The following is a 22,382-nucleotide window of genomic DNA, read 5'->3' as shown; positions in this document are numbered from 1 at the left end:
GATTCTTCATCAAGTAGGACTTGCCAGAAACCTGACTTGCAGTCAAAACTTGAATACATAATTTTTCCTCGTAGAAGAGTCAAAAGTTCGTGCATATTGGGAAGATTATGTGAGTCTCCAATAGTTGCATCATTGATTGCTTTGTAGTTGACAACCATGCGCTTCTTTCCTCTTCTTTTCTCTGCTTCTTTGTTGACAAGAAAGGCAGGGGACATATGAGGGGATTTTGATTCTATAATTAGTCTCATATCAAGTAATTCCTTGATTTGTTTGGAGAATTCTTCTCTATCTTGTGGAGAGTAAACCATAGGTTTTTTCTCTAATAACCGTTTTGGGATTAATGAGCTTAATTGAAGCTTTCATCCATCCTTTGGTTTTATCTGGATCAATAGGATTTTCAGAACAAACTTTTTCAAGAAGATCTTCAATCTGTTTGAACCTGGTAGTTTGAATAGAAATAATCCTTTCTTCATTAATTCCTTCTTGGGTTATATTAGTACCCGGAATTTGTTTTTCTTTAGAGCCTTTTTCTTGAGTTTTAAGAAAACCTGGTTTTCCTTTGCTATAGGCTTCTGTAACCTTTTTTATAATTACCATATCATTATTAAGATGAAAGGCAATTCTATCTATCCATTGTATAAATGGTCCATAAACTTGACAAAAGTTGTTACCAATTATGATATCAATTCCTGAATTTTGTTGATAAATAGTGGGAACGTTGAAATGTTCTCCTGAGAGTTCGAGATTAATATTTCTACAAACTTTATTTATCATTATGGTTTCACCATTTGCAATAGTGGCACTAATTTCTTTGGGAGCATTTTCCCAGAGCTCATCCGGAATGATGAATTTGCTTGCAAGACATAAGGATGCACCTGTGTCTACAAAACAATGTACTCTAAATTTCTTATATCCTTTAAAGTTAAGGAAGGCAGAAACATAAATAGAGTTTGGATTAGTGAGATTCATGATAAGGGAGTCATTATTAATTTTCTGGAGGTTCAAGTTAAACTCCTCCTCCCTAAAAAGTGGAGCCTGTATGAGACTAGTCCGAGTCATCCGTGGTTGATTTGTTTTCATCAGAATTTGATGAAGAATCAGTTTCAACATGAAATGTAAAGACATGTTGTATACCTTCATACTCTTCTTCAAGAGCTTCATATCCTCCATTATTAGCGGTTTGTAAAACCTTGACTTTGTCAGGGTATTTTTTTCTATTTGGACATTCATTGGCATAGTGTCCTTCTTCATTGCAGATCCAACATCTACATTTTTTCTTTCCTTGTGGACAGGAAGTAGTCTTCTTAGGTGATTCTTTTGAAGGTTTTTTGAAGTATTTTCCTGGTGAAAATTTTCTTCTTTTCTTCTTCCAGAAAGATTTGTATTTCTTTTTGTTTTTATACTTTTTCTTAGTATAAGTTTTTCTTCCAATATCAAAGTTTTTGAAATCAGAGAGAATGCTACAACAATCTTTACTTATTGTTTTGAGCTTTTGTTGTTTATATCTGTCTTGACAGATTCTATCAATTTCTTCCTTTGCAATTTTTGTTGCATAAGAAAGACTGGTTTGCTGGATTTCTCCAGTAGCTTCTTTTTTCCATCTTTCAGTACAGATTTCTCCAATAATTGGAATTTTCATGAGATAAGCAGATATCCATTGTGCATATTCACTTCTCTGGGGAATATCATATAGATATGATTCATACATACATGTGTATTTGTCGAGAAGACTAATATCATGTAATTGGAGTTTTGTCATTGAAACTCTTGCTACATCAACTTTCTTATTAATGGTAAAGTCTTTATTAGAAATATAATCAAGACCTAAGAAAGTAGTGTATATGACATTTATGAGATTATCAAAAAGATCTGAACCATGCAAATCTTCATTCCAATTATTGTTTCTTAGGAACTTTTGCACACTTCCATCAGTTTTGTGTTCTAAAAGTAGAAGAACATTTTTTGCTTTCTCAAATTCATCTGGGTTTGTCTGTAAGATTAGTGAAATCTCAGTAACCCATTTTTCTACAACTCTTTCTCTGAGTTTTAGATCTTGGATACAATCAATGTTGAGTACATTGATCGTATTGGGTCCTTTGCTACTATCTGGAATACCATTGTGGACAAGCATTTTGAACTCATATTTCTTTTTATTGCTTCTTCTTGCGGTTGTATAAGAAGATTCTGCTTCATCATCTTCCATATCTGAATATTCGAACTTAACAGTCTTTGTATTAGTTTTAAAGTTATCTTCTTGTTCTGATTCAGTATCAAGTTCATCTATTTTAGTCATTCTATAATATTGATCAAAAAGTTTGGGTTCTTTTTGATACAATTCTTCGCATTCTTCAGTTTCTAAAGATAAAAGCTGAATAAGTTTTTGGTCAGCCTTATCATAATCTTCATATTGAAGGTTAAAGAAATATTTCTCAAGTTTCTCAGAGATTGTTTCTTTCATTTTTGCTCTTTTTTGAAAATATCAATTTTCTGGGAGTCTTTTGAGCTTCCTAAGTCACGGTTTCCAATACTAGGATTGGGAGGTGAGTATTTCTTAAGACCTGAATATTTTCCAGGTTTGGTCTTTTGTTCTATGATGGAAATATTCTTGATGTGTTCAAGAATGTCTTTATTACAAGGGCAAGAGTCAATCTTTTCAGATAACTCCTTAGTAATGTCTGCAATAATTTTTGCAGATGCTACTTCTAACTGTGTAGTGGTTACGTATTTATTGGCCGTTAAGTCAAAGTTTATAATCAGCCCATCTATTTTTTCATTAAGGAGGTTGATTGATCTATTGAGCTCGGGTATCGAGGTCATCCTATCAGTTGTTTTAACTGATCTTGTATATTAGTGATCTTAAGGTTGTTTTCCTTAAGAGTGCCTTCAATATTTCCCTTTTTGGCGACTTCTTCAACAAAATGGTTGTTTGTTAAAGAGTTTTCTAAAAGAATAGAATGTTTGTCAATAGACTGGGTTAGCTTGATAGTTAATTTATTTTGTCTTTCAATAACTTCGAAGAATTTTTCAAAATTATTTTTATCAAGATTGTTTTTAACCAAAATGGCTAAATCGTTTTTAAATTGGTTAAAAGGTATTTTATTTTTTGAAATATCTTTAGAAATATCTTTTGAAATACCAAGGTAATGGCTTATTTTTGAAGTTTTTAAGAGACATCTTGCAATGATCTGGTTGAGATTATTGCAATGATTTACAATTGTTTGAATACCAGCTTTTCCAGAAGTAGAGAAAACATATTCTTTCTTTTCAGTATTGTCGTCAAGAGTTTTAATTTTTACTGTTTTACATTTTTTATAAAAATGAGGAAAATCTATTTTATTACTCATTTATTACTTCAGAGATTTGTTTGATATTCTGACGTAGACTATCAATTTTTAAAGACATGTTTCTTATTAAGTTACTATCTTTTCTTTCTGAGCTTTCTCCTATATGGAGTGAATCCATAGAAATTCTTGGTCTAAGAGTTTCTCCTAGAGCTTTTTTGTTTCTAGCTATATTTAAAACCCAAGAGTTTTCTTGAGGATTTATGTCGCAGAATTGTTTATCTTTGACATGGCCTATTTCTGAAAAGACATCATCAAGTTCGATGTACTCGTCTTTCTTGTAGTCTATGCTATGGTGACTATTGGTCAGGGCATATCCTATGAGATAGGTTATGGTGAATGGTTTATCACCTGGGTTCATAAGGTCACTTCTTTCAAAGTGATGTATAAAAGATAAAGTTTTATCTATGTTTGCAGATTTCAAATCCAGAGCAAATTTTGGATAGACTGAAAACATAAATTTTTGGTGAGCAAGGTTTCCCCTAGCAGCACCTAAGATGCAGTCCTGTCTGTCTGTAATTCTGTTGTCAATTAAGGCCATTTTTATGGGAGAATTTATTCCTGCTTGGAATTGGGATTTTATCAAAATTTTTACAGCTCCGATATGGACCATTCTTATTTTTGATCTAATCTCAACTGGAATACTTTTTAAGTTATTGTTTATTTGTTCTTTAGTCAAAAGGGGTAGAAAGACAGCTCCTATTGTGTCTTTTATGTCTACAGACATTTCTTTAGTACTAACAAAGTAGAAAATTTCATTTTTCCTTTTAAGTGGATTTAAAATACTAAGTTTAGAAGGAACATTTTTGAAAATGTTTTCTTTCTTTATTTTTAAATCTGTTTTCTTAACTCGAGAGAGAAGGTCTTGTTTTATTAAGAGGTTTGCATGGAAACCGTCTTCATCCTCAACATAAGTTAGGATTTGTTTTTCTTCTGAATCATTTTCTTCAGAATTGTTGAAAATTTCTTTATTCATGTTTAAGAAATATTAACAAGTTAAAATCCTTTTTCTGAGTTCTGAAACTGAGTTTAAAGCTTTATCAAGGTGTTCTTGATGCATTTTTTGCCTATGAAGGAGGTACTTACGTATATTAACCATGGTTGGTATATATTCGTGAGTATGTTTATTTTGTGCTTGTAGAATTCTGAAATTTATATGCACTAAATCTTTTTTATTACTTAAAAGTATTTCTTTATGTTGAGAAATCTCATTCTCTTTATTACGAATTCTATCGAAAATTTCATTGTAAAGTGTTTTATTATTATGTAATGTCATATCAACTTCGGTAGATATTGTCGACTTAACGGTTGTTTTTTAAAGAGTTTTCTAAAAGAATAGAATGTTTGTCAATAGACTGGGTTAGCTTGATAGTTAATTTATTTTGTCTTTCAATAACTTCGAAGAATTTTTCAAAATTATTTTTATCAAGATTGTTTTTAACCAAAATGGCTAAATCGTTTTTAAATTGGTTAAAAGGTATTTTATTTTTTGAAATATCTTTTGAAATACCAAGGTAATGGCTTATTTTTGAAGTTTTTAAGAGACATCTTGCAATGATCTGGTTGAGATTATTGCAATGATTTACAATTGTTTGAATACCAGCTTTTCCAGAAGTAGAGAAAACGTATTCTTTCTTTTCAGTATTGTCGTCAAGAGTTTTAATTTTTACTGTTTTACCTTTTTTATAAAAATGAGGAAAATCTATTTTATTACTCATTTATTACTTCAGAGATTTGTTTGATATTCTGACGTAGACTATCAATTTTTAAAGACATGTTTCTTATTAAGTTACTATCTTTTCTTTCTGAGTTTTCTCCTATATGGAGTGAATCCATAGAAATTCTTGGTCTAAGAGTTTCTCCTAGAGCTTTTTTGTTTCTAGCTATATTTAAAACCCAAGAGTTTTCTTGAGGATTTATGTCGCAGAATTGTTTATCTTTGACATGGCCTATTTCTGAAAAGACATCATCAAGTTCGATGTACTCGTCTTTCTTGTAGTCTATGTTATGGTGACTATTGGTCAGGGCATATCCTATGAGATGGGTTATGGTGAATGGTTTATCACCTGGGTTCATAAGGTCACTTCTTTCAAAGTGATGTATAAAAGATAAAGTTTTATCTATATTTGCAGATTTCAAATCCAGAGCAAATTTTGGATAGACTGAAAACATAAATTTTTGGTAAGCAAGGTTTCCCCTAGCAGCACCTAAGATGCAGTCCTGTCTGTCTGTAATTCTGTTGTCAATTAAGGCCATTTTTATGGGAGAATTTATTCCTGCTTGGAATTGGGATTTTATCAAAATTTTTACAGCTCCGATATGGACCATTCTTATTTTTGATCTAATCTCAACTGGAATACTTTTTAAGTTATTGTTTATTTGTTCTTTAGTCAAAAGGGGTAGAAAGACAGCTCCTATTGTGTCTTTTATGTCTACAGACATTTCTTTAGTACTAACAAAGTAGAAAATTTCATTTTTCCTTTTAAGTGGATTTAAAATACTAAGTTTAGAAGGAACATTTTTGAAAATGTTTTCTTTCTTTATTTTTAAATCTGTTTTCTTAACTCGAGAGAGAAGGTCTTGTTTTATTAAGAGGTTTGCATGGAAACCGTCTTCATCCTCAACATAAATTAGGATTTGTTTTTCTTCTGAATCATTTTCTTCAGAATTGTTGAAAATTTCTTTATTCATGTTTAAGAAATATTAACAAGTTAAAATCCTTTTTCTGAGTTCTGAAACTGAGTTTAAAGCTTTATCAAGGTGTTCTTGATGCATTTTTTGCCTATGAAGGAGGTACTTACGTATATTAACCATGGTTGGTATATATTCGTGAGTATGTTTATTTTGTGCTTGTAGAATTCTGAAATTTATATGCACTAAATCTTTTTTATTACTTAAAAGTATTTCTTTATGTTGAGAAATCTCATTCTCTTTATTACGAATTCTATCGAAAATTTCATTGTAAAGTGTTTTATTATAATGTAATGTCATATCAACAAGGCTCTGATACCAGTTTGGGTGTACGGAAATTTCCTTTGTATATTGTTAATGTTTAGAAGGAAATAGATGCAAAAATTGTAAAGAGAAAACTCATTAATCAATAAATGTTTTGGAGTAGGAGTATTACTTACATAGATAGAAACTATTCAAGCCAGCCTGTGTCATTCATTGGTCTGTGTGGTTGCTTTCCCTGTTGGCCACATGCCTGTGGTACTGTTGACCATCGTCGACCTGACACTCTGTCACTTACAGGTTTCATGACTCTATTTTGTAAGAACACTCAAGTATAACAAAACATAGATTTATTGATAAAAGAGCTCCAGAAATGGGAGTACTCCTACAATATTTTAAAAGATGCTTCATGGGTTTCCAATACTAGGATTGGGAGGTACTCTGATACATTATTAAAAAGATCTGAACCAGTATAGATTTATTATAGCCAACTCAACTTAGTTTTAAATACATTATTATAAATACAAAAGAATGATGCATGTTATATATATATATATATATATATATATATATATATATATATATATATATATATACTCTAACTAGATTTAACACTTATTCATAAAAAATCAAAACATTAAAATCCTAAATAAAAAGCAATTAAGAAACCCTAAATCAATACTCTAAATCTCCAATAAGAGATAAAATAAAACAAGACACAGGGAAGAAGAAGATGTCCAGTCTTCGACTTACAAGTTACCATGGATGTAGCTGTTGATTAGAGAAATCAGAGAGAAGGTAGGTGGTCCGACGATTGTAGTTGCGGAAGCCGTAGAGGCTGAATCTGGACGATAAAAGGGTTCATCGACTCATGAAGATACTTACCGGAGAAGAACACCACAAGAACAACACAGAGACAAGAAGAAGAAAGGCGCCGATGATGGGGATGGACCCGGTGATAAGGTTCGGTGGTGTTTTTGCGGGACGAAGACGATGATGCGTGGTGTTGATTTTTTTTGTTAACATGTAGTATCAATATAAACGGTTATTAAAAGATTTAAGTTTTTACCATAATTAACTATAGCTAAAGTTACTATTATACCCTTATCAAATGATTGGTCCAGAATTGGTCATACATTCACACAGTATTTATAGTTTTATACTTGAACCTAACTCTCTCTCTCTCTCTATATATATATATATATATATATATATATATATATATATATATATATATATAAAATAAGACAAAGCATCATAAATGGTCCATGTAATAGTGAAATGATGGAAATACCCTCCAAATATTATAATCAAATAGTAGTTAATGGCCAAAAGCTAACAGACTTAGCAAAAAGTACCAAACATCAAAAGTTTTGAAAGCACAGGGATCATCTGACAAATTTTTGATACCTAGAGACTAAACTTCAGATCTGAGGAAAACACATGGACCATTTATGATGTTTTTTCTACTTTCTAATCGTTAATTTATAAGTTTATAAATTATAAGTAAAGAATAGTTTCGGTTATTTATTTTCTTATCAATTTAGTATATTCTCATTCATTTATTTATTGTTGAAGTTAATAATATATAATTTTTAATAATATATTATCTTTAGTGCTATAGATAATCCGTGTAACATCCAAGTTTTTGGTAAGTTCCCTTTTGGTCCCTAGTGTAAAATCCCATTTATATTAGTCCCTTGGTTAGTACGCAAGGCGTACTAGCCACAACATGGTCGCAAATCATTAACCACGTACGATGGGCGTACGTGGTGTACGAATTGTGTACTCATGTTTGAAGCAAACCTTAGTTTTTAGGGTTTGCACCATATTTAAGGACCTTAAGTCCCCCAAGTCACTTACGTTTTCAGCCTCCACTACCCTTGAAGTGCAAATCTCGAATCCTAAGCCATCTTAGTGCATTTGTGAGCTTCTTGAGTGATTTGTGGTGTTCTTTAGAGCTCTTGAAGAAAAAGGAAGTTTGAGAAGAAGTAAGGACGTGGGAAGAGCTTGTTGATCCAGAAGTTTGACACCATTTCTGACCCATTGAAGGTATAAAGCTTTAACCTTGACCATTGCATGCTTAGATCTAGTTTTAGGGTGGAAATGTCATCTTTTGGTTCCATAGTTTGGATTCTTGGAGTTAAGGAACTTCAAACCATATGAGCTGTCCTTTTGAGCTCTTGGAGGTGTTTTGAGTCATAAAAATCAGATCTTAATGGTTAAGCCTCAACCATGCAAGTGTTATGGAACAACCAAGTGTGCTTATGAACTTGATTCATGTTTTGAGTGTGACATCCCCAAAATCAAGGCCAGAAAAGACCGATTTAATTTATGCTTTTAAATAAAATCAGAGTAATCATTTGATTAAAAGAGTTGCGGAATTTGTTCCCAAAACAAAATATGATAAGAATTTATCAAAGCATTTCATAAAGAAATGTATTTTCTTTATATAACAAAACCTCGGGATGTCATGTTCCGATACAGACCAAAAGCATAAACAATACAAAATAGACCTTACAACAGTTATATATAACTACTGGTCTATAATCCAAAAATATCTTGACAATGTCATCCAACTTATGCTCTCGTGCCACTACCTGTAATACAAAGAAAAACTGAGTGGGTCAGGCTTGGGAGCCTGGTGAGCATATAGGGTTTTCAACCCACAATAAATAATTATATTTAGTTCATCAACCAACAATAACCCGATTACCCATTCCCGTTATCCTCACTTTACGTCCCTATGACAACAACTATTATAAGGGACCTAATCTAGGATTTTCATCGGGACGGACACTACTGCAAAGGGGTTTCCTCAGCAATGAATGTCTTAAGGCAACCATGAGGGGGATAGAGTACAACGGTGAACACATCGTTCACAAACACCTACAGGTTATGAGCCTGCTAGCGTTCCACTGGACTGTCTAGAAAAGTCTGTGGTCGTCATCCATACTCCGCTAGATGACTAGATCAACAACAACATCGAGGCCTCTCATCATTTTATTTCATCACACAACAACTGTCTACCCATGTTCTACCCAACATATTAGTAGATAAAAATATATACATTTATATACAACTTAAAACCTGTACAAATCATTCATTCAACAATTATTTCAAACAAGCAAATAATATACAAACACATAACATGTATTTTGTAGAGAATACTTCGTATCTATGTGTTAGAAGAAAAGGAATATACACTCACCTGATCAGAAGATGATCGAACAGCACTACGGCTCTAAGAGTAGTATTCTTCGGTGAAACCGGGATGCTTTCTTGAAAACCGGGCTTCTCGCGGGCAGAGTTTCGGCTTGGAAACTTTACTTCTCGGGATCCTCGGGGCTTCGGGACTTGCTTTGGGTCTCGGGAATGATACCGGGGCTTCGTGGTATAAGTTGCACGCAAAACGAGGCAATAAGAAGTGAGAGGAAAGAAATGAGCAACAAAACTCGGCAGCCCTTGAGTTCTATTTATAGGGGTTGATCCCTGCGATTACGCTGGGCGTAACTTCAGAGTACGCTGGGTGTACTCCCTCTACAAGCAGTACGTTGGGCGTACATCGAGTACGCTGGGCGTACTAAGCGGATCAGACCGAATGCGTCACTGCTTACGGACCCGGGGCACTTGAGTGTTGGGTTAGGCCGACGTGGCCCATTTCAATCCATGTATACGGGTACGCTGGGCGTACTCCGATTTATCAAACTTCAAAAATTCGTAACTTTCGCATACGATCTCCGTTTTCGACGTTCTTTATATCCACGCGTAGGTGAGACTATGATCTACAACTTTCATTTAGACTCTGTCGGCTAATTTTGACTTTATTTTTAATATTATATTTCTAACAGGTCGGAATAAGAAATGTCCGTTAAAAATTCATAACTCCTTCATCCGACGTCTGTTTTCGTCTGTCTTACTTCCGTTGGACTACTATCAACGATATCTTCGATTCTCATTTAGATTGTTTTGGCTAAAAATCACTCGATCTCATATTCGAGTTTCGGGCTGCATACCGCTAAGTCGAAACTTAGAAAAATCATAACTTCCTCATACGAAGTCAGATTTAGACGTTCTTTTTATGCACGCTCTCGGTTTAACGAACTATACGACTTCCGTTTAGATCACTAAGGCTAAATATCACTCTAACGTAAATTCACTATTTACATCACGTAGTGTCGTACCGGTTCTGTCGCGAAACTTCGACAGGTCATAACTTCTTCGTTATAACTCGGATTTCGGCATTCTTTATATATTCGGAAACCTTGCCATGACCACTACAACTTCCTTCATAGATATCGGGTTTATCTAATATTTTATTTTATTGCTTATTTTTATCCTTAATTCATTTAAATCACAACAATTAAGCATAAAACACATAATACTCAAATAATACATTTCTATTATTTCAAAACGAGTTATAAAGGTTAACCTAGACTATTACATCCATATTAATGCCTAGCCTAGAAACACGGCCATTACCCATGAAGTGCAAATCTCGAATCCTAAGCCATCTTAGTGCATTTGTGAGCTTCTTTAGTGATTTGTGGTGTTCTTTAGAGCTCTTGAAGAAAAAAGGAAGTTTGAGAAGAAGTAAGGACGTGGGAAGAGCTTGTAGATCCAAAAGTTTGACACCATTTCTGACCCATTGAAGGTATAAAGCTTTAACCTTGACCATTGCATGCTTAGATCTAGTTTTAGGGTGGAAATGTCATCTTTTGGTTCCATAGTTTGGATTCTTGGAGTTAAGGAACTTCAAACCATATGAGCTATCCTTTTGAGCTCTTGGAGGCGTTTTGAGTCATAAAAATCGGATCTTAATGGTTAATCCTCAACCATGCAAGTGTTAGGGATCAACCAAGTGTGCTTATGAACTTGATTCATGTTTTGAGCCCCATCCTTGGTCAACACCAGCATACGCTGGGCGTACAAGCCAAGTACGTCGCGCGTACGCGATCTGTGGGCTTGTAGGATTTTGGGCTCTTTTGGTGTTGGGCTTTAAACTTGAGGAATTGGGCCTCAGGCCCACTTGAGTGTAGCAAGTCCTTTTTAGGCCTAAGGCCATGTTTGGGGGTCCTTGGGCCATAATGGGCCATAAAGGCCCTATGGTGGGCTTGGATGCCTTTTTGGGTTTTGTGATTTTGGGCCTTGGAGAGAAGGAGGCCCAATAAGGCAAAGGTAAAGGAGCCTTTTGCCTTAAGTCAAGGACTAGGATTTTGGACCTTGAGTTAGATTGTGACCTAACTTCTAATTAGGGTTTTGTGCTTGTGCGATAGGGAGATGAGTTCACGAGTCATCCGCCGAGTGCGATTTGATACCCACAGACTGAGGTGAGTCTTCTTTCGCAGTAGTCGTGGATCGAAGGCACCAAGGCCGACCCACTAGTTATGTTATAGCATGATGATTGTCTTTGTGATAATTGTCAGTCATGTATGTATTTGTATGATGACTCGGTGATTACTGTTATGATATTATGTGGTAGTAATAGGGGATGAAATAGACCCATAATTCGGTTGAAATAGACCGAAGGGGTAGGCCAACACCCAAATATGTTTGGCAGTATCCAGTTGAGATAGACCAAAGGGGGCAGGCCAGCACCAAAATATGCTTATAGTATCCGATTGAAATAGACCGAAGGGGCATGCCAACACCCAGATATGCTTGGCACTATGTTTGTTCAGTATGTTTGTGTAGTATATTTGATTAGTATGTGGTATGTTGGGGGAACTCACTAAGCTTTGTGGTTACAATTTTCAGTTTCTGTTTCAGATACTTTTAGTTCGAAGGGGAAGGGTCTGGCTTGATCGCACTGCATCACTCTATGTTTTGCCGCACTTAGTGATTTTGGGATTTGTACTCTGATATTATGATACAATGTGACTCTTTTGAATACTTTGGTATCCGTTTCTTATGAATGAAATGAATTTAAAAACAAAATTTTTATATGTATTTTTGGGATGTTACAATCCGACCTGATATTCAAAGAAAATTCAATATTTTTTATTATTATTTGATTTAAGTCGGACACATGTGACTTTTGATCCTATATTTATCACTCGTGACCGTACACGGGAACTAACCGGATGATAAAAAGAAACTATAGACGGTCGGTGCAAATTTAAAAAAATTGAACTTATTCAAGAAAAGTCCATAAACAAGGGACCATTTCTGTAAATTTCTTAAAGTTGAAAAAATCACTACAAAGGATGAGATTACATGGCTGGTCATAAATATAGTTGCTCCACAATGAGTGATCCTGGGCGCATATACTTGCTAAAATCTCAACAAATCCCTACAACACCAACAATCATATACACTCTATGTTTTCCTTCGCTAACCCATCTGTGGTGATTTCTAGTTCAGCTCACCTCTTTCTGCGACCACCCAATCGCCCTCTCCTTTACAACCCGACTCAATTCCCCATTTTCAGATCATCCATAACAAAGATCAAAGCCACCATTGATGAGAAAGAGCAGAAATCCCCTTCCCCTGTTATTGTCGAAGAAGAAGATGAAGTTGGTTTACAACCAACACCCAGTAAGGTACACACTCCCCCCTTTATGAAATTCGGCAAGATTAAAGGTATGCAAATGCTATTAACACTAGGGTGATTATGCCATTTTAGACATACGCTAGTCTCTTTCGATGAGATTTCACATTCAAACTCAGAAGGAGAGAGTACATTTCTTTTGGGGATTTCTGCATTACTTTATTCATTAAACACCCATTCGAGATTTGTTCATAAATCTAATTTAAAACATCATGATTGTGGTCATTCATGAAAGCAGATGCTACACCCTAATAAACAATACAAGTCAGTTATAGACATGCTTGTATTATTTGTCCACCAAAATGCTTAAATTTTTTTGAATTGGGAAAGTAATCGGTTGACATTAAATTTGAAATGCATTTCTTGGTTGTAATCAAACCTGGGTATGTATGAAATATTGTTTTTTTTTTAATGATGATCATTGCTTGTGTTTGATACGAGTGAGTGAGTGAGTTATAATGGTAAGTCTTGTTCAGGAAGTTGAGGAGAGCATAAAAGTACTGAAGAAAGCTGCAAAGACTAGAAAGGTTGAAGCTACTGAGATTCTGTCTGCTTTGAAATTGATGGAGAAGGCTAAACTCGACCCTTCACAGTTTTGTGAGACTCTTGGAGGATCAGAATCCCCTGGAAGAACTTGGATGCTTATATTTACAGCTGACGTTAACCACTGATCCTTTGTAGCTCATATGTATTATGCATTTTGCTGTTTTTTGTATCCTTGTTTGATGACTCTAATGGGTGCTTAATACTATTATTCTACAGAAAGGATTGAAAAGTGGCAAATACTTCCCCATTACTGCTGTTCAGAGATTTGATGCAGCTGTAAGCATCCTGAACTTATTTCTTTTTTCTAATGAGATTAAGCAAGCATAAATTGATATTGAAAAGTGGAGGAAAAAAAAATATTTCATTCATATTCCAAAACAATTACTTCAACACACAATTCCTAATTCATATCAATAACTCTTACTGATGATAATTGTTTGACAACATGGGTAAAATTTTATACTAATATTTAGGCAAGGAGGATCGAGAATGGTGTGTACCTGGGTCCTCTTGGGTGCCTAACATTTGAAGGCAGATTTTCATGGAAAAAGAGGATACTTGCATTTGTATTTGAGCTTATTCGGATAAAGATTGGACCTTTCAACCCGTTTGAAATAAACATTAAAGGAAACGATGAGACGGAACCAACCACAAAGAATCCCTTCTTTATATGGTTTTACATCGATGAAGAAATTGCTGTAGCTCGGGGTAGAAGTGGAGGCACCGCCTTTTGGTGTCGTTGCCACCGTGTGTAATGTGTATGTAGCTTCTAAATGTTTGTGTATAATTTTTTACTTTAATTTATGGGTTATTTCCATAAAAGACCCTATATTTTGATTTTTTTTCTTTTTAGACCTAAAACTTTTTTCTTTTTCGAAAAGACCCAACTTTTACATATTACTTGTTATTTTAGACCCTAGCAGGTTACCAAAAGGGAAATTAAGTATTTTCATTTCATAAAAAACCCTACATTTTGTACTTTTTTCAATTTAGACCTAAAATGTTTTTTTTTATTTCAAAATAAACTCAACTTTAAAATTGGTTACAACCTTTAACACTACTTGTATAAGGTACTTAACTACATCGATTTAATGAAGCTGAACTTCGTTCATGCATAAAAACGTGATTATATCCTTTCAAATTAAAATGAAATCCTAAATTTTTTTTTTGTAATTCTTATGATTATCTTTAATAATCAATAACAGTGATATACAAATACCATGTATTGATCTAAACACCATGTATACATAAGATAGATTAATAAAATGAGGTAGTAGGCTAACTATTCAATTTTCTTTTCTCTACAACAAAATTTCATAGTTTTGTCAGTTTTGCTTATTCACCACATTCCAACCATTATTAATAATGTCAACCATCGTATTTTGGTATTTAAGTGTGCGGTATCATTCTTATTATTTGGATTTTCAACTTATGCTCAAATGGTTTCATTCCCAAAATATAGTTTTATGTATTCATATGTGATGTTAACATTTTTTAAGAAAGTCTTAAACTTGAATCTCATATATCTAAACAAAACTAATACGAATGTTTAGACCTAAATAACCCTAGAGATTATTATATATGGTATAAATTAAGGGTTATTTCCATAAAAGACCCTATATTCTGACCTTTTTTCTTTTTAGACCTAATTTTTTTTTTCTTTTCCGAAAAAGACCCAACTTTTATGTGTTACTTGTTATTTGAGACCCTAGCAGGTCACCAATAGGTAAATTAGGTATTTTTGTTTCATAAAAGACCCTAAATTTTTTAGTTGTTTCCATTTTAGACCTAAAATGTTTTTTTTTTCAATAAACTAAATTTTAAAATTGGTTATAATCTTCAAGACCAAATATATAAGGTACTTCTTAACTACACCGAAAAAGAAAGTATACATGTATATACTAAAAAATGTTATCTAATCTATTATCTTTTGAGCTATAACCTAAAAGAATTGCAAAATTTTATTTTTATCTAAAAGATATAATTAAACTTTATCTTGAATATATATCATATCATTAAATTTGATATATTGTTTATAGAAAATGTTATTATTACCGCTAATAAAAAGTTTGATGTTAATTTGATATTTTTTGATAATATGGATAATAAATGGCTAAGAAGAATCTTTTAGCATAATAACAATTTTTTTATTTGTAGAAAAAAAATACCATATAATTTAACAAACTATATACAAAATAATTTTTTAGTTTGTCTATTATACTTATTTGGTGAGTTTGGACATATTTCCCTCTCTCACTTTTCTATATTATTTTTTTTGCCGAATTTTTTAATCAATTTTTTTAGAATAGTTAATAAACGCACTCACTATCATACTCCTAAACCAAAACGATAGAATATTTTGTAGCATTAGCCCATTATTAAATAATATGTTATAATTATATCAAATAAATACATAAAAATATTAATCCTAAACATTCGTATTAGTTTTGTTTAGATATATGAGATTCAAGTTTAAGACTTTCTTAAAAAATGTTAACATCACATATGAATACATAAAACTATATTTTGGGAATGAAACCATTTGAGCATAAGTTGAAAATCCAAATAATAAGAATGATACCGCATACTTAAATACCAAAATACGATGGTTAACATTATTAATAATGGTTGGAATGTGGTGAATGAGCAAAACTGACAAAACTATGAAATTTTGTTGTAGAGAAAAGAAAATTGAATAGTTAGCCTACTACCTCATTTTATTAATCTATCTTATGTATACATGATGTTTAGATCAATACATGGTGTTTGTATATCACTGTTATTGATTCTTAAGGATAATCATAATAATTACCAAAAAAAATTTAGGATTTCATTTTAATTTGAAAGGATATAATCACGTTTTTATGCATGAACGAAGTTCAGCTTCATTAAATCGGTGTAGTTAAGTACCTTATACAACTAGTGTTAAAGGTTGTAACCAATTTTAAAGTTGAGTTTATTTTGAAATAAAAAAAACATTTTAGGTCGAAATTGGAAAAAAGTACACAATGTAGGGTTTTTTATGAAATGAAAATACTTAATTTCCCTTTTGGTAACCTGTTAGGGTCTAAAATAACAAGTAATATGTAAAAATTAGGTCTTTTTTGAAAAAGAAAATAGTTTTAGGTCTAAAAAGAAAAAAAATCAAAATATATGGTCTTTTATGGAAATAACCCTAATCTCTAAGACAAAACTGCAAAAATGTTCTGTGGTATGTATTTTTTTGGCTAGACCACATTTTTTTTTGGATTGGTAGTCTTTTTGATTTTCATTGCGTTTTTTGTCCTTCCAAATAGTGAAATGACTGTAATACCTTGGGGTATTTATTTTCCATTTTTATTTAATTTCTTTTTAAATCTAATACTAATTTATTTATTTTAATAATTAAGAACATAAGAAGGCTCTCTCCCTCTCTCTTTCTCTGATACAATCCACCATCATCTTCTTCAACACTCTCGTTTTCTTCAAAACACAACTCCTCACCACCATCTCTCCTTCCAACCACCACAAATCAACCACTAACACCACGATCAGAAATCACGGTTTGGTTTCCATCTTCTCCACATCACCATCGAGTTCACACCACACCTCTTGCAGATACCATCTTCTTCTCTACTATTCATCGAGATCCCCACATCACCATCTTCACCTAGCATCATCGTAATAGCTAACACTATCACTTATAATAAAAAATACAAACAACTAAAAGCACTCATTTGTTCTTCAATAGTATATCAAACCTAAAATTCAATTCCTCGAGGGGGAAAGGTGAGACACAGACAAGAATAGCGGTCCAGTTCTTTGATTTCTACCTGCAATCGAATGATGAAAGTGAGTGGGTTTAGGATTTCCTGAGGGAAGCAACAAGGAGTACGACACGATCGAGACATATACACCATTCGTCTCCGTAAGGTAAAATAGATCAAACACCTGTTTCGTTCATTTGTTGATTTGCAAAATGGGATATTGATTCATCATCCAAATCAAATACCTTGCAATAACCTACTTACACTGCTTGATGTATCGGACTGCTTGAGACCAATAAAATGGATCTCGTTCATCTAAAATCGGAGGATCAACAGATTGAGTTCAGAGATCTGTTGTTGATTGATTTTCGAAGGTGGTTGTTGAAATCGACACACACATACACACCTGCAGAACCCACCATCACCATCTTCACCCACCATCATCGTAATAGCTAACACTATCACTTATAATAAAAAATACAAACAACTAAAAGCACTCATTTGTTCTTCAATAGTATATCAGACCTAAAATTCAATTCCTCGAGGGGGAGAGGTGAGACACAGACAAGAATAGCGGTCAAGTTCTTTGATTTCTACCTGCAATCGAATGATGAAAGTGAGTGGGTTTAGGATTTCCTGAGGGAAGCAACAAGGAGTACGACACGATCGAGACATATACATCATTCGTCTCCGTAAGGTAAAATAGATCAGACACCTGTTTCGTTCATTTGTTGATTTGCAAAATGGGATATTGATTCATCATCCAAATCAAATACCTTGCAATAACCTACTTACACTGCTTGATGTATCAGACTGCTTAAGACCAATAAAATGGATCTCCTTCATCTAAAATCAGAGGATCAACAGATTGATTTCAGAGATCTGTTGTTGATTGATTTTCGAAGGTGGTTGTTGAAATCGACACACACATACACACCTGCAGAACCAGTTGAAATCAACATACTCACACACATTGGTTGGATGAGTAATCCTGAGAATGCTAGCTTCAGTAGTTCTCAAATCTACAGATGTAAAACGGGATGGAGGGGGAAAGGGATAGAAGAGAACGTGAGGTGAGGTGTAGGAGAGAGAGAGAGAGAGAGAGAGAGAGAGAGAGAGAGAGAGTATGTGGGCCATTATTATGACAACCCGTTATTTTCAATCTTGTAAAAGTCAAACCTATCTAATAAAAGTCAAACCTATCTAATAAAAGTCAAACTTGTTGTATTATTAATTTAATAAAGTTAAATTAATGATTTTGGGTAGGATAAATCTTGTGTTAAAGTGTGTAAAGTTTAGAAGGAAAATCACCCAAGAAACCGAGGAATCTCGCATGAGAAGATTCCCCACCGCAAACCTTCACAATTTCCTTCTTTCCTCGGACCGCAAACCGAAGGTAGCAAACCGTTTGCAGCCGAGAACCTCGGACCGCAAACGTGCGAAGCAGTAGAAACTACCCCGAAGGGTTTCCTCTTTGGACCGAAAACCCTCCCGGGCCTTATCCCTTCCGACCGCAAACGAGACTTCTCGGGAAGAGTTCCCAACCGAGAACTCCTTCCTCGGTTTGTGTTCTCGGCCGAAAACCCACCTATATTTATATAATGGTAAAAAGGGGTATCGATCCTCGGGGAAATGGTTGCAAATAAAACGTAATATAATGGTAAAAAGGGGTATCGATCCTCGGGAAAATGGTTGTATTCAATCACCAATGCAATCCAATAGAACTAGTGAAAATAAACAAACTAACTACAATTAAACTAAAAACGGGGGGGGGGGGGGGGGGGTGTTATGATTGTTTGAAAACTAAAAGACTTGAATAACTAAAAACTTGCAATTAAGCAAGAAAGTGAGATGCTCAAATATTGGAGAGAATTGGTAAACCAAGGCAATTCAACACAATGAACATTTGTGTGTTTATCATTAGGATTTAACATGAAGCTTATCATTCATCCCAAATTGGTTATAGCAATCATGAAGCATGATATGCCAAGATTTCTCATAGGTAGTATGGAGGTTGGGGAAGCCCACAACACACCTTCTTAATCAAAATCAAAGATCTAATTGAAGCAATTGAACCCAAGAAGTTGATTAGCCTTAAGAATGAAGAAATCCCCAATTCCTAGAGGATGTCAATGCTTACACATCCATAAAGGAGTTATGATTCATAAGCTAGAGATGATTTCTACCATCATAAATCCCTTGTTCTAAGTAAATTCAATGATTCAATGCTAAACCAAAGAAATAAACCAACAATTGCTTATTAAAGTACCAAGCTCATGATCAAAGCACTGAACAAGCATAGGAAATATGAACTAGAATCATAGACATAAGATAAATGATAAATAAGATAAATCCTTCAAAAACCCACAAACATTCAGAGGTTTTAGCCAAGGTCTACCAAAATAGAGAGTTTAGCCACTCATGGCAATAGAACAACAATCACAAAAGTCTAATTGCATAAAGAAACTACCAATAACTTGGAAAGATGAAAAGAAATGAGTCTTGAGCTTCAAAATCGCCTTCTCCAGGTCTCCAATGGTGTAAAATTAAAGTCATAGCTGGTAGATCCCATCCCCCAAGGTAATGGCAAGCCAAATGACCAAAATGCCCAAAACTGGGCAGTTGCGCGGGTACCCGCACGACGGAGATTCCACCCGCGCAAGTGCTGCTGGAATGCTATTGGCTCATTTTTCCTCCACTAACCATCACACTACCAAAGATTCCCTTGGTCCCCTCCATATCCATGTGATTTAAACCAACCAATCATCATTTAGCTACAAAAATGGATACTCCAAGCTCAAAATAAAAGTTTATGGCTCATCTTTACAAGCCCAAAATATCCAAGTCTTTAACTCTTAAGGCCCAAATCTCCTTTTATGGATCCGCCAAGCCCAACAATGCCTCGAGAGCCCACTAAGCCCGTCTCCAATCAACCCGCAACTTCAATGAGCTCCAAAATCCTACAAAATTCCTCATGCAAAATAAAAAGCACCCGGTACAATCCATAATAAAGAAAATAAAGAATATACAATGCGTTACTAATAAAAAGAGCTAAAAGTCTAAAATAAACTAATAAAAATAAGGAAATAAAATAAGCTATCAATATGTTATCCGAAAACACTCCTCATTTTTACAAGATTCAGCCGAAAACTTCCCTTTTCTCTCAAGTATTATCAACCGAAGTCTCCCCTCTCCTCTCAAGAACATGCGAAACCTCTTATTTCTCATGAATCCCATGTGAAAATCCTTTGTATCTTCTTATAATCTTGCAAAGTATCATCCTTTGTTCTTGATATCATCCATAAACACCTTCCAATCTTCTTATTTTGGGCCGAAACACCAAAATACATTAGATTTCACGAAGAACACGAAGAACGCGAAGAACACCAAGAACACCCACACACTATTCTAAGAATTATTGTAAGTCTTCTTACAATAATTAAGTGTTGTTTAACACTTTAAACTTCATTAGATTATCTAATTTATACTTAATATGATGTTAATATAAATTAAGATTCGGTTTTTATCACGAGTTCTAACTTGTGGATTTAGCTCTACTACACCGTATCTACAACCAAAAACTCACAAAAGGTGAGTTCATACCCCTGCATTTTCACTATTTTTCATTGTTTTAGGGGGAGGGACACAAGTTTAACACAAGAATATTGTGTTTACAATCAAATGATTTCTAAATATTTCTAAAACGACTTTAAATTACTGAAACTCTTTTAAATATCGTTAAACTTCTTTAAATGTTTTATAAACTCTTTAACTTATATTTTACCAAAATCATATATATATATATATATATATATATATATATATATATGTATATATATATATATATATATATATAAGATTTAAAGGGCTTAGGACTAATAATTCGCTTTATTTCTTTTTCCTTGTTTGGATGTGGGCTTAGGGTAGAGTTATTTGTCCGAAAGTCGTTTCAATTTTAATTATATATGTTATATATATATATATATATATATATATATATATATATATATATAAGTTACTTCAATCAAATTCATTACCCTTTGTAACATGCCGAGCAAAGGGGATACTTTCACGAATAATTAATATCAAAACAAAATACAAATATAAATTATAATAGACATAATTTATGGAACTCTCACACTATTTTCACTAGTTAGGTATACAAAGTTTAACTATATACTCTCATACCAGGTTTGCGCTAAAGGGGTACAAATACAACGTACCGGGTTTGCATTAACGGGGTACAAATACATCGTACTGGGTTTGCACTAACGGGGTACAAATACAACGTACCAGGTTATGCACGAACGGGGTACAAATACAACATACCGGTTTAAAACAAAGAAAAACATAACATTACTGAAAACAATCCTTTTATAGTTTTATTGTGAACTAAAACTATGTACACTAATACATGGTACAACAACAATACTTATAGAGTTTGGTTTTATGGTATTAAAACTATTTTTCAGTTATATAAGAAAATATTGGATTTTCTGGAATAATAAACATGATTACTATTTCAAGAAACAAACATTAAGCTTCTAAATACAAATACTTATGAACCCACCAACTTAAATGTTGATACTCTCTTTTTCAAAATACTTGTATTCTCTGGGAACCAGTAGACAGGTACATTCCCAGGATTTTGAGAAGACGGAGCAGTATAGAGTCATGTCTTCCATCTTTTGCTATATATAACTTTTGATGTCATATATACAATGAATTGAACACTTATGGAAAACTTATACATTATTAATGCAATGCTTGTTGTACTTTGATTACTATGATACATGTGTTGTGATACTTAACATGAAGTCATCCACCCCAGACGTTTCCGCCGCTCCGGTTTGGGGGTGTGACAGATTAGTATCAAAGCATTGTTTATAGTGAACTCAGTATATCAATTCATAAAAGATATACAACTATAAATACATTGGGGCTAAAGAGCTCTGACTACAAGTATACTTTTAAAATATAAGTATTTTATAAGAAGTATACTAACACTCATACATACAAGAACAACATCGCAGTCATAACAACATAAAAGTATTTGGATGTTGGACACTGCAGTTAAACCTGGACAGTTATGTAATCATGTCTGGGATAAATATAGCCTGATCAACTATATTTATTTGAGATACCACCAACATGTGTTTGGGAGTGATAGTAGTGTTGCGACAAGTCTAAAACTTACCAACTCTACTCATACAAGAGAACTCTAGAACAGAACATAAAATTTAAAAT

The 22,382-nt window shown here is 33.6% G+C and overlaps 1 protein-coding gene and 1 long non-coding RNA gene across 2 annotated transcripts; one reads left to right on the top strand and one right to left on the bottom strand.

Moving 5' to 3' along the window:
• Positions 1-12,527: 12,527 nt before the first annotated feature.
• On the top strand, positions 12,528-14,284 carry LOC145128287 (microbial collagenase). Its single transcript, XM_079063096.1, has 4 exons — positions 12,528-12,835; positions 13,320-13,502; positions 13,606-13,665; positions 13,863-14,284. Exons 1-4 carry the CDS (start codon positions 12,614-12,616, stop codon positions 14,142-14,144), a joined length of 747 nt encoding a protein of 248 aa, XP_078919222.1. The 5' UTR covers positions 12,528-12,613; the 3' UTR covers positions 14,145-14,284.
• A 2,299-nt stretch (positions 14,285-16,583) lies between these two features.
• LOC145134560 (uncharacterized) lies at positions 16,584-17,752 on the bottom strand. The gene is made up of 3 exons (XR_013719212.1): positions 17,661-17,752; positions 17,130-17,541; positions 16,584-17,038 (listed from the first exon to the last, which is right to left on the bottom strand). It is a non-coding gene; the product is annotated as an uncharacterized LOC145134560 (long non-coding RNA).
• Between the last annotated feature and the right edge of the window lie 4,630 nt (positions 17,753-22,382).

This window comes from Lactuca virosa, chromosome 8 (genome assembly GCF_052849685.1).
Source record: "Lactuca virosa cultivar CGN04683 chromosome 8, Lactuca_virosa_CGN04683_v6, whole genome shotgun sequence".
Taxonomy (NCBI): domain Eukaryota; kingdom Viridiplantae; phylum Streptophyta; class Magnoliopsida; order Asterales; family Asteraceae; genus Lactuca; species Lactuca virosa.
This window is presented reverse-complemented; position numbering and strand designations above follow the sequence as displayed.